At 38.7% G+C, this 13088-nt stretch overlaps 2 protein-coding genes across 3 annotated transcripts; both read left to right on the top strand.

Annotated features, from left to right (window-relative positions):
• Positions 1 to 371: 371 nt before the first annotated feature.
• On the top strand, positions 372 to 2525 carry LOC131950193 (four-domain proteases inhibitor-like). Its single transcript, XM_059312254.1, has 3 exons — positions 372 to 421; positions 706 to 747; positions 1965 to 2525. Exons 2-3 carry the CDS (start codon positions 708 to 710, stop codon positions 2465 to 2467), a joined length of 543 nt encoding a protein of 180 aa, XP_059168237.1. The 5' UTR covers positions 372 to 421; positions 706 to 707; the 3' UTR covers positions 2468 to 2525.
• Positions 2526 to 5494: 2969 nt separating this feature from the next.
• Positions 5495 to 9967, top strand: LOC131950081 (agrin-like). 2 transcript variants are annotated; one of them, XM_059312124.1, is made up of 3 exons: positions 5495 to 5595; positions 6045 to 6086; positions 6771 to 9967. In XM_059312124.1, exons 2-3 carry the CDS (start codon positions 6047 to 6049, stop codon positions 9893 to 9895), a joined length of 3165 nt encoding a protein of 1054 aa, XP_059168107.1. In that variant the 5' UTR covers positions 5495 to 5595; positions 6045 to 6046; the 3' UTR covers positions 9896 to 9967. The 2 variants fall into 2 exon arrangements, with proteins under 2 accessions (XP_059168107.1, XP_059168113.1); XM_059312130.1 differs by having other exon boundaries at positions 5560 to 5600.
• The last annotated feature ends 3121 nt before the right edge of the window (positions 9968 to 13088 follow it).

The following is a 13088-nucleotide window of genomic DNA, read 5'->3' as shown; positions in this document are numbered from 1 at the left end:
CTGTTGATTTAAATTAAAAGACCACATATTAATAGTGTGTTTAATAGTGGTATTTCGCAATGTCTAGTATCATTTTAACTCTAATCGAAATAAAAAGAAGCATAATAATGTTCTCATGTTATGTTGCATTTCATACATGTATTACAAAATGACACAATAATAAATTACATACAATATATTTAAAACAAAGCTTTTTTGAATTTGTAATTATTTTTTTATGTAGAAGGCTGGTGCAAGTTGTTTTGTCTATGCGGTTTAGTTTTTCATATCTAAGAAAAATATCCTGAATTTCTCTAGCTTGAGAATCAGTTTGCTGAAGAAAAACTAATTTAGCAACATCCTGCAATTACCTTCAAACAAACGAGATGTGTAGAGGTTTTCACGAAGATTTGATTCAACAAACGGCTAGAAAGTATTACAGGTAAGTGAAAGCTGCTGTCTTTAATGATCAGTGCAAGCTTTTTTACGGTCTAATCAATATAAATAGTTTATTAAGCGTTTAAAACTATCTAGTCAACTATAACGTGATTATGTGATTGTGTATAATCTAATCTTTATCACTTGCTATATGGCTCGTCAAACAACTTTATACAACTTTATTTTGTATTTTTAAAATCATTTATATAGCGTAAAAGAAAGGAAACCATGTTCCCCTAAACTTATCAGTAACATAGTTTGTAATTTGTATATTTTTTTTCCATTCAGCCATGATACGTGCATATATCCTGATGTTGGTGCTTGCAATAGGTCAGTAGAAATACCACGTTTTAATCGTTTACCTAACAGCTTATTGTGCATTTGGCTCAACTTAGTACTTTAATCATAGTGGCTCCCGTGGATTAAAAAGCAACAATAAAAAAATGCACAATGCCTTCGTGTAGGGCATAGGTGTAACAGTCACATGTGGGAGTATTTGTTTTGGGTGAATGTATGTTACGAGTGGAGGTGTAAACAGGCTATGTAGGAATATAAATCTACAAAATATTGTGGACAGGGGCATGCGCAAAAGAAAGGAGGAAGTGCAGTAGATTGAAGGTGAAAGGCGTTGTTTTTTGGTAGTGTAGCTGCTGTATCTGTGATATCAATAAAATTGTAAAAATCACCAGGATAAGGGTTGTTAGGTGTTATCTATCAGGCCTTAAAAAATAATAACACAACAGGGATGCGGTTTGTATTTGCCTTTAGTTTGTGCCATGAAGTTGGCTGTACACACAGGGTGTGACAATAGGGCAGAATACAAACTTTACTATGCCTCCTGTAGGGCATAAGTCAACAAGAAAACACTACTAACCCCCCCCCCCCCCCCCAGTCGTAGACGAGCTGCCTGAGTTCATGCCATTGTTTGCCTCAGGACAGCACCTCTTCTACCTCTCTCCCGCACGTCCCAATGACCCCCCCCCCCTCTATTTCTCTCACGGTGGAGACAATCTCAAGTTTTTATTTGTGGCGCTACACTTGTCCCCTATCATGGTGACCTGTGGGTGTTCTGATTGTAAATGCAGTGGTGATATGTAAATAATCATCTGCATTTATCCCAGGCATGTCTATTGTATTATGAACATAAACTCTAGGCAAGATTGTTGTATAAGTACGTACATTGAACTCTAGGCAAGTCTCTAGTAGTATGTAAATAAACTCTTGGAACAAGTCTTGGCTACAAATTCAGTTATTTAATCTACTTCAAGAATCCGTGTCTGAACATTTTTGTTTGAATGTATAAATAATAATTTAAGATAATTATTTAATATTTTTATGTTAAGTATCTTTAAGGTTTAGAGAATTTTGCTATTTGAAATTGACTTTTTTATTTAAAAACAAATGTGTAATAATTTCTATAAACCATTGCTATATTTAAAAGCAGTTTACCGTGTATTCTATAACACTTAATAAAATAAAATAAGCCTCGCTGATCTGAAATGAAGTTGCTAATGCTAAGTGCTGGATCTTTGTTTTTCTGTACACAGGTCAGGCCAAGCCGTGTTCTAAAGCCTGTATCGCAGCTGACCGGCCCGTGTGTGGCAGTGACGGCAACACCTACCCCAACAGCTGTGCTCTAGAGAGCAAGAACTGCCTACAGCCCAGCGGCTCAACTCCCATCACTAAGGTCAGGGACGGTCCTTGTAAAAAGAGCTGCACCGTAACGTGCACTGATGAAGACAAGCCCGTCTGCGGCAGTGATCTTGTGATGTACAGGAACCCATGTCAGATGGACAAGGTAAACTGCGAATATCCTCAAACCCGACCCGTGGTGGCCGTGGTGACCGCCGGCAGGTGTCGCCCTCAACCCATCGGCAACAGCTGCCCGTCGTCTTGTGTCCAGGGTGTGGTGGACCCTGTGTGTGGGGATGACGGGACGACCTACAACAGCTACTGTGAGCTCAGCATGGCTAGCTGCGACCATAATGTTAGGTTTGCTTATGGTGGTCCGTGTAAAGACGTGTATTACGAGTATTACGGCAAAAAATAAATTGATGTAAACAAAATATTAATGCCGTAAAATGTACTAGATTAAATATATTGTTCTGAGTTATGTTTTTATTTTTATTTTGTGAAATTTTTACAAACTTTTTCTCAAATTATGCTAATTACGTATACAACAATTACTCAAGTTATTATTCAAAAAATTGTGGTAATCGATTTCTGCCATAATTTAGAACAATATTGCCGAAGAAAGTTTTCAAAAATATCCTTTCGTTCGGTCACAAATTTTTTTTTTAATTAATTAAAATTTGGACCGAATTAGTAGGCATTTTTATCCAACCACACCACACGCGTCATCACGTTCAATAGCTGCGCCATCACGTTCAATAGCTGCGCCATCACGTTCGGTAGCTAGGCGCGCAATGGTTTTTAGTCATGTAACTCTATTGTAAATAAAACATGTAAAATACTGAAAAAAAATTAATAAAAAACGTTTTAATAACTAACCAATGGTTTTACTAACCCTGCTCTTGATTTACGCTACGACAGAGCTATTTTTAGATAACATAAGGAAATTGCGCTTAAATGTCACTAGACTTTTTAATTAACTTGTTTTTAACGCATTCAGTTTTTAGAGATTTCTGGGTAAAATTTTAAATAGATTCGGTTTTAAAAACAAATATTAAATTATATCCAACCCGCCTTTCACACATTCAACTTCTCTCAGATTGCCAAACGCCACCCATCCACCTTATATCCATTGTCATCATCCACCTTTTCTACACTGTCACCAGCCAACCATCCACCTTCCATCACTCACTTGCCTGAATTAGCACATATCTCTTACACGGGAAGATGTTACAATTGTATGGAGCATGCATTATATATATATATATATATATATATATATATATATATATATATATATATATATATATATATATATATATATACATACATATGTATATATATATATATATATATATATATATATATATATATATATATATATATATATATATATACTTTGATTTTTGGGAGGAGGGGATGACACCGGGTGACGCCACTGATCAGACCCCCTCAGCCCTCACAGCTGATAGACCCAGGGGACAGAGCGTAACCTGCTCAACTTGGAATCAGCTGTGTCGCGTGAGTTGGTAATCATATCGTCTATGGGGCTCTACTCCTGTTTGATTTCGTTTTCTCTTTTAGATGGGTTATTGTCCCCCATCTAACGCGTCACATCTGCCCGAAAATTCAAACTCAACACAGCAACCATGCTTTTAACAGATAGACCACTATCGTATTTAGATGAGCCGCAACCATTTTGTTTAGAGTTAGGAGCTCAAAGTCAGTAGGCCGTCCCGGAGTCCACCCAACTCTGATGGGTACCTAACTCACGTTAGGGAAAGTAAAGACGGCTGGGCTTAGTGCTGAGCACACTATCTCTTCATATGCCGAGGTCACATAAACAAGTGAACTCTACTTCACGTGTCCTATAGATCATCAGGTTTGAAAAGGGACCTTTTTTACTTTTCAGGAGCTCAAAGTAAAAATAAATATCAATAATTAGTGACACCGGTTTGTATGGAAACTTATCAGCTTGTGAGCGATGTATAGAAAATTAAACATGAGGATCTTCTACATATTTTAGCAACCAAAGCTTTTATGACAGAAAGCAAATTAGTTTTATTTTATTTTTTTCCGCTCATTTAAAAGCTTGTTGCTATACTATAAAGGTTTTTTTTTAAATATTTGTTTTATTTTCTGCTTTTTAGTGATTCCTAATTTATTAAGCCGACACCACTAAAAATCTTTGCTTTAAAACACCATCAGTAGCACGCGATATCCAGAAGACCATTATATGCCTCGTGCAAGCAGCCGTCCCTGATCATATTTTACGGACGATAACAAGCTCTAAATCATGTAGCCTCCCCTTAGTTTTAAATCGTTTAAAAAAACTTTATTATCTGCCCCTAGTGGCCACCATTTGATCGACCGGCTCAACGATTGTAAACATTCTCGTGAACAACAGCACATCTGACAGTTAGTGTGATTGCGTCCAGTTAGTTATCACCCTAATTGTTATTTATTTTTGTTATCTCCCTTAGTGTCAAAACCGTTAATTAATTTTAATGACTAATTAAGCATCTAAATAAATTAAAAAAATAAATTGACTTATTCTATCATCAAAGTAGAACGTATCTTGAAAGTTTGAGCGAAATCGCTGCATTAAAAGTGGGCCAAAGTTGAGCAACAAGACGTTGCCAACTAAATAAAAGTTTGTACAAAATAGTTACACTTATTCTTTGGTTCCCATTCTACATCACACACACACACACACATCTATCTTTCTCAAATACACACTACCGCAAAACAGCAATTAGCATTTTCGTCAGTAACATTTTAATATAACAATATTTTCTAATTGCTGTTGTTTTCTAAAACTAAATTTAAAACCTAAAAATAAACCTATCGATCACTTTCTCGCAAAAACACTTCGATTACTTTGAACTAGAAAAACAGCGGTCCTCAAAGGATTTGTGTATAACCCTTAAATGTCAACGTGTTTACTTTGTTGAGTTTTGATTACCAGCGGAACTAAAAGAAAAACTGCATTGATCACATGAACAAAATTTAAACTCAATAGTCCATCAGTTATTAATATCCATAACATTTATCAGATTATAGAGGTTAGGCTAAATAAATATACCCTAAATGTGTTATACATAAACTCAATTGAAAGTTTTAGCTCATAACAGCGTCTTCACACTGTAGGCTACACTTGTAAAATCTGCTAAGTTTTCAAACATTTTCAAAAATAAATTAATTTGCCTTAATACATTTTTAAATTAATCGTAAACTATTGTTTTAGGCAAGTTTTTGTTTTAAAAGATATACTTTAAAATTCGTAATGCATTTAATTTAAATGTCGTTGGCTTTTGAACACACACTTACCGAGTACTTACATGATTTGAGAACCGCTTAATGAAAATGCTGAAGTGTGCAACAAAGTTAATGAGTATAGTGTCTGTATCGAATAAACAACGACTTAATTAGCTGAGGTAAGCATAAATTACTCAAGTAACAGCTTTTTGGTGAGAGGCTAGGGCTATAAGATACTAGCGGGAACCCCGTGGAGACATTTCATTGAGCCAGCTAGCAGTGAGCAAGGTAAGGTACGGTTAATCTTTTTGTGGCATTGAACCATCATGACTTTTATGTACGCTCGAGTCTACCCAGCTTTAATAGGTACCTGGCATAATACAGATTTAATGGGTACCTGACGTAATACAGCTTAAAGGGTACCGGGTTCAAGACTACACAGATTTGATGTGTACATGATTTGAATTTAACCCTTCTCCGATGGGTACATAATATAGCTATATAGATATGACTTGCACTTGGCTTCAGTCTAACCATGACTTAACTGTACGAGAGAAACTCTAAATTTGGTTGGGTTAAATGATAATCTCTTCCATAGTGTTTACTGCGAGTGAGTTCTATTGACTTAAACACGGATTTATATAGTCTACTTACAGTTCAAAATATGTTGAGCATAAAAATCGTTTCAAAGAAGAAATTCCTTTAGTAAAGTGACACGTCTTTTTTTTTACTTTCAGACATGAACTCTGTATTTTTCCTTGCTTTGGTCCTAGGCGTCGGTAAGTAGAGGAGTTTAGTTTATTTTTCTCATATTTTATCAGTTTTTGCATATGTATAGCTTTATTGAATTTTATAAATAGTAAAGATTGAAAATGATAACATAAACTAATTATCTTATTGATTCGCATCTGGATTAGAATACAATTTTAAATAATCGAAGGTGCACGATACACATGTTTTACATTTAAAAAATTAAGTTCTATATTAGTCTGTTTTTCAACGTATAGTTTTTTTTTTTCAACTAGTAACACTTGTTTTTTGGAGTTTTAATATTTCATAAATCAATCAGTATTGCTAATATTTCAATCCGCTGTAAGATGACATCATTAGGCCAAACTTGGGAAAGTTTCATAAGCCTAGCCTGTGGATTATTTTCTCTTTCGCTTGAATCACGTACCAATGCATATTTTACTAGGTCATGCAACGTATATAGAAGCATTTATTTCAAATAATTAACCTGAAAGATGATTAATTTAAAATGCTAATATAGTGCTGTAGAATATTTCAATTGTCAAACTTAATTAATTATTTTAAGACTAGAATTCGCAGTATATTAAGGCATTGGGATACGATAGCAGCATTGAAAGTTTTTAAAATGCTGGCCTGCGTTATGTTTAAACATTTGGAAAAAAAACATATCAATTATGTCTTATTAACCCTTTACTTATGGATTTCTCTAACAGCCTATGGACAGCGCGACGACGACGCCAAATGTTTGACTGGTTGTAAGATGAACTATGACCCGATGTGCGGCAGTGACGGCAAGACCTACATCAACACCTGCGCCCTCAGCATCAAGAACTGCGGCAAGGACGTCAAGGATCACGTGACGGTGCTGTACAAGTCCCCGTGCAAGGACACGGATGACTGCCTGAAGCCGTGCGACAAGAAGTACGATCCAATCTGTGGTACCGACGGCAAGACCTACTCCAACAAGTGCGTCTTGGAAAACGCCAACTGCTACAAGAAACCAGAGAACCAGGTGCAGGTCGACTACAAGGGGGAGTGCAAGAACTGCCCGCGTGACTGTACATTTGAATACAATCCTGTATGCGGCAGTGACGGGGTCACCTACAGCAACCTCTGCCATCTGAATGTCGCCAGCTGCCTTAAGCCAGAAGAATTTATCCACTTTATCTTCGAAGGAAGCTGCACTGATAAAAGCAGCTGCCCTAGAGCCTGTACTAAGGAATATGAACCGGTATGCGGAAGTGACGGCAAGACATACGGAAACGCCTGCTCCCTGTTCGCAGCCAACTGCGACAAACCAGACGACGCTCAAGTAACCATCGCCAAAGTTGGAGAATGCGACAAAATGAAATGCCCGAGACCATGCCCGAGAATTTATGACCCCGTCTGTGGAAGCGACGGCAACACCTACGACAACCAGTGTATCCTTGACAACGTTAACTGCTACAAGACACCCAGCGAGAAGATAACGGTAGTCCACCCTGGTGTGTGCAAGACTACGACCTGCCCCAGACCATGCCCGAGAATTTACGACCCCGTCTGCGGGAGTGACGGCTACACCTACGCCAACAAATGCGAACTGGACAACGTAAACTGCGACAAGGATCCGGAAGATCAAATCACCATTGTCTCAAGAGGTCAGTGCCCAACACAGTGCAGGAAACCGTGCACGAAGATAATCGACCCCGTCTGTGGAAGCGATGGAATCACCTACCCCAACAAGTGCGAGTTTGACAACGCTAACTGCGATAGGAAACCAGAAGATAAAGTAACCGTTGCTTACAAGGGACGGTGCTCAACTAAACCTTGCCCACGGCCATGTCCATATATTCTTAGACCAGTCTGTGGTAGCGATGGAATCACCTACTCCAATGAGTGTGAGCTTGACAACGCAAACTGTAATAAAAAACCCGAAGAAAAAATCACAATAGTAATAAGAGATTCCTGTTCATCAAGCCCATGCACTAAGGTGTGCCCGAAAAACTACGTTCCTGTGTGTGGTAGCGACGGCAAAACATACCCCAACAAATGCATGCTTGACAACGTCAACTGCGGCCAAAAACCTGAAGACAAGATAACGATTGTACATATGGGAGAATGTGATTCGCCAATCACACCTTGTCCAAGACCTTGTCCCTTGAACTACCAGCCACTCTGCGGTAGTGACGGCGTCACGTACTCCAACCAATGCGATCTGGACAACGCCAACTGCAACAAGCCAGACGAAGATAAAATAACGGTTGTCCACGAAGGGGAGTGCTCATCTAAGCCCTGCCCTGGGCCGTGTCCGAAGATCTTTAAACCAATCTGTGGTAGCGATGGTCTGACCTACGCCAACCAGTGCGAGCTAGACAACGCCAACTGCAACAAAAAACCCGAAGAGCAAATCACCAAAGCTTACGACGGCATCTGCAAAACCTGTCCGACAGTTTGTCCCACTTTGTACGCCCCAGTCTGCGGGAATGACGGGAAGACGTACGACAACTTGTGCAAGATCCAGGTCTACAACTGCAACAAAAAACCCGAAGAGAAGGTCACGGTTGACTACTTCGGTCCATGTAAGGGCGTCAAGTGTCCACGTCCTTGTCCACGCATCTACAGGCCACTGTGTGGAAGTGACCGGAAGACCTACAGCAACCCATGCGAACTGGACAACGCCAACTGCAACAAAGTCCCAGAGGATCAGATTACTGTTGTGTACGAAGGTGAGTGCATCGAGTGTCCGAAGTTTTGTCCAGCGGTCTACGCCCCTGTATGTGGCAGTAACGGCGTGACGTACAGCAACGACTGCATGCTCAAGGTCGATAACTGCTACAAGAAACCGGAAGAGCGAATCACCGTAGTCCACACTGGCGTCTGCGGCAAGCCAGTCTGCCCTAAAGTTTGTCCCAGGGACTACAGGCCTGTGTGTGGTACCGACGGCGTCACCTACGACAACAAATGTCTGCTCGACCAGGCCAACTGCTACAAACCTATCGAGGAGCAAATACAAATCGCTCACCAAGGAGAATGTAGCGACCACCCTACCCCAGAGCCAGACTGCCCTAAAGTCTGCCCTTACAACTACTCACCAGTCTGTGGGAACAACAGCATCACTTACGACAACCTTTGTCATCTGAAATACGCCAACTGTCATCGCCAATCTGGAGAAGCTGAAATCACTTTAGCTCACGAAGGAGAATGTAACGTCCACCCTACCCCAGACCCAGACTGCCCTAAAGTCTGCCCTTACAACTACTCCCCAGTCTGCGGGAACAACAGCATCACCTACGATAACATTTGTCTTCTGAAATACGCCAACTGTCATCGCCAATCTGGAGAACCAGAAATCACTTTAGCTCACGAAGGTCAATGCAATCCCGACTGCCCACGAGTCTGTACTCAAGAGTACGATCCTGTTTGCGGCAGTGACGGAAAAACCTACCCCAATCAATGTATGCTGAAGGTAAAGAACTGCAAGAAGCCGGAAAGTGAGCAGATAACGATCCAGTACGAGGGGGAGTGTCTGACCAAATGCCCTCGTCTGTGTCACAGGACTAACAAGCCTGTGTGTGGAAGCGACGGGGTCACGTATCTCAACCGTTGCATCATGCGGGCCGTCAACTGCAAGGGTCCTTTCCCTAAGGTCACCGCCCTGTACCGGGGTATCTGCAAGGATGCTGACCGCGTCTGTCCGGGTGGGTGTGCCAAGATTTACCTCCCCGTCTGCGGAAGTGACGGTAAAACCTACGGCAATGTCTGCTCGTTTGCTGACGCCACATGCAAGCTGCCTGCTAATCAGCAGGTGATACTCACATCCAACGAGGCTTGTCAAGTGTCTTTTGGGTTCAACAATTAACAAAAAAAAAAAAAAACATCAATGAATCGTAAAATTAAATAATTAAAAAATTCTGGCAATCTAAAACTGAAAGTTTTGTTCAGCTTTTATTATTTACATTAAACATCTAATGCTAATTCTAACCTAAGTTCTCTCTATATATCTCTGCCTCTTTCTCTATCTCTCTCCACATTTGAATATACATATATTATAATTAAATAAAATATTTAGAGATCGAACACACGTATGTCAAGCAAATAAATGTTTCTAAATGTAGATCAATTATCTGGTTGGAAAAAAACTATTTAAATAGTTTAAGAAATGTAATGTCATATGGTAAGTCTGCACAGTGTCACAGATTAGGCAAATGACGTCTTTAATGTTGCATTTATAGAGCATACAGACCAAGGTGAGTGTAACATTTCCATTGAAAACAAAACAAACACTTTCTCAGCGGTTTCTTTTTTTTTGTCACACAAAAGCTAACGAGGAGAGCATTAAGGCCGTGGTTTAAAGAAAGTATAGTTTTCCTTCCTAACATGACGGTGTATGGAGCAAGTGAAGTAGAGTTTACCAGTCTCTGTGACCTCGGTATATGAAAGATAGTGTGATCACCACTATGCTCAGCCGCCGTACTTTACTCAGTGACGGTCTACTGACGTGAACCCGGATTCGAACTCGAGACTTACGGGTTAGCAGTCTAGCTCTCTATACCTAGGCCGTACCTTACAGCATTGGGTACACAACCAATTAAACTAATGTTTATTTCGATAAGTCTTAGCTCCAGCTCTTTCTCTCGTGTATATAAACATTACCGGCTTAAGATTTTGTTCATTAGCCTGGCATTCCTCTCACCTATGATACCAGCTACTAGACACCTGGAGCTCTCACTGAGACCTTTTGCATCCCACCCAGAGGCGTTACAACTAGCTACCCAGGTTGGGAAGGGTGGACATAGATTGTGTAAACAAAAAAAAAACTACTAAATAAATAGTATAAATCTGCAAAATAAGAAAAACAAAAAGTAATTATAAAATATACTAAAATGTTAATGCTAACACTTAAAACAAGGATTTTAATACTTGGTTAGTTTCATAGAAAATCGAATTCATTCGTAAGGTTTTTTAAAAACTGTAATTATTTAACCAGACTTTCATTATATTACAATGAATTATAGCATCAGTAGTAATATATGTATCATTGTATGTACGGTTGTTGTGAACACACGGACACGCCTTACATGTGATCCGATACATTGCGCAACACATGAGACAAACAACCACAAACGGGTTACAAAACAAGACTGAATGAAACAAAGGCTCGTTAAAACTAAAATAATGTAATAGTAACTACGCTATCTACACCTAACACAGTCTATTCTAATACAAACACACACAAGCTAGTAAAACTATAATACAGTGGTTAAATACTAGTATAGACCTAACCTTTCCTAACTTTGGAGATCTGGACGAAAATGGGGCCATCACACACGTTTTCATACACCTTATACACCCTTTCAAAAACTGGACTATTACAACGAACGGAACAGGGTACAATGTACAAACAACGTTCACCCCATTTTATCCCCCTTCAATTGTTCACTGCAATGGTTCGACAGTAATGTATGTATGCATGTTCCGGTATATCTTACAATTGTAGCAATACTCTGGGTCAGTGTGATTTACCGTACCGCTATAAGACGATTGCCTGTTTCTAATCAGGCGTAAGTATTAGGTATGGTATACGTCATCGGTGTAGAAAGCTAGGCTTTGTTGATGGGGTATTACTTTTCTGTCTAAATTACTACAAAAACTGAATAGAATCAAAAACTAAACTTATGTGAGTTATCTTTGTTGCAGTTTGAAGCACTAGAGTCCAAAACAGTATTATGAGAAAATACTTTCTATTCATGCTAAAAGCTGCACTTTAAAGCATTACAATCAAAATGGGAGACAAACGATACATCAGGAGTACAATTTGAAGCGGTAGAAATAAACCTGGAGTGATCTCCCTTAAACTTTCTCGAATATTCTTATATAACACTACGGGGGATGGCAACTCGGGATATAGACAATATTTTAAATAGGGGGGCCTACATTTTTAATTACTTAAACTTTTCAAAATAGAATAGAAACTCGTAAAAAAACCCCACATCAAGTAAACGCCAAAAAAATTGGTATAATAGTGCGGAAAATTATTAGTACTTTATAAATTCACATGTGTTTTTTGAGTCAACGGAAGTTACTCAAAATTAATAGAAGGCAGAGAATTAGATCTTTTACTTATTTGTGAAATTTCATTTATCTTAATAGTAATCCAGTTATAGGTTTTTGAAAAATTGAAAGTAGAAAAAGTTTCTTTTCCGGTTATCGGAAATTGTTGAAAAGTTGATACGGATCTACAAATTTGATATAACACTTATACATGAAATTTCATCAACCTAACTGTAACGGTATTCAAGTTATCGTGTTTACAGACACACACACACCACAGACACACACACACACACACGGACATACACACATACATACGGACAAGATTGCAAAACTATGTTTTTCCCACTCAGGGAGGTGTAAAACGTCGAAATTTGCAAAAATCTCGATTTTTTTAAAATTTTGTGCAAGATTACAATACTTTCTCTATACTTTGTATACGAGAAAGTAAAAAAGGGAGACAAACGACACATTAAAAGTATAGTTTGAAGCAATAGAATTAAAAGGGGATGCAAACGATATAAAAAGACCAGGTTTTCTATTCAGGTTCAAAGCTGCAGTTTTAAGAACTAGGATCAAAACGGAAGACAACCGATATAATAAAACATGGCTATCATTTCAGGTTATCTCCCCACTCAAGTAGTCACGTTCAAGGTGTGTGACTCCAGAGCAATATAATGACCTTCAACACAAATGTTAAAACAGTATAGCTTTACATTTCGGAGACCTGGAGGATTACAAACACAAATGCAGACGGGGTACAGTTGTTCACACACAGACATTTTCGACAGATCTTCAAGATGAAAGGTCAAATAAAGATATGTGGCAAGACACAAACAAAGCAAATAGATAAGGACGTCAAAGCCTGCAAATGGTGATAGATTGGACATACTCGAATAAATAAATGAAAAAAAAATATTTCTCTTTAGACCTAACGACTAATTGGGCAGATAAAGTCGTGTTCATATTTTTCTTGACCTCGGCATTAAAAATAATATAAA

Source organism: Physella acuta, unplaced genomic scaffold, assembly GCF_028476545.2.
Source record: "Physella acuta isolate Inbredline_101_S28 unplaced genomic scaffold, ASM2847654v3 ptg000063l, whole genome shotgun sequence".
Lineage (NCBI taxonomy): Eukaryota > Metazoa > Mollusca > Gastropoda > Physidae > Physella > Physella acuta.
The sequence above is the reverse complement of the archived record's forward strand: the minus strand, read 5'-3'. Positions and strand labels throughout refer to the sequence as shown.

Coding starts and splice junctions, on each gene's coding strand:
- LOC131950193 (XM_059312254.1), top strand. CDS start 708: ATGATACGTGCATATATCCTGATGTTGGTGCTTGCAATAG. Junction 748..1,964: donor GATGTTGGTGCTTGCAATAG/GTCAGTAGAAAT, acceptor TTCTGTACACAG/GTCAGGCCAAGCCGTGTTCT.
- LOC131950081 (XM_059312124.1), top strand. CDS start 6,047: ATGAACTCTGTATTTTTCCTTGCTTTGGTCCTAGGCGTCG. Junction 6,087..6,770: donor TGCTTTGGTCCTAGGCGTCG/GTAAGTAGAGGA, acceptor TTTCTCTAACAG/CCTATGGACAGCGCGACGAC.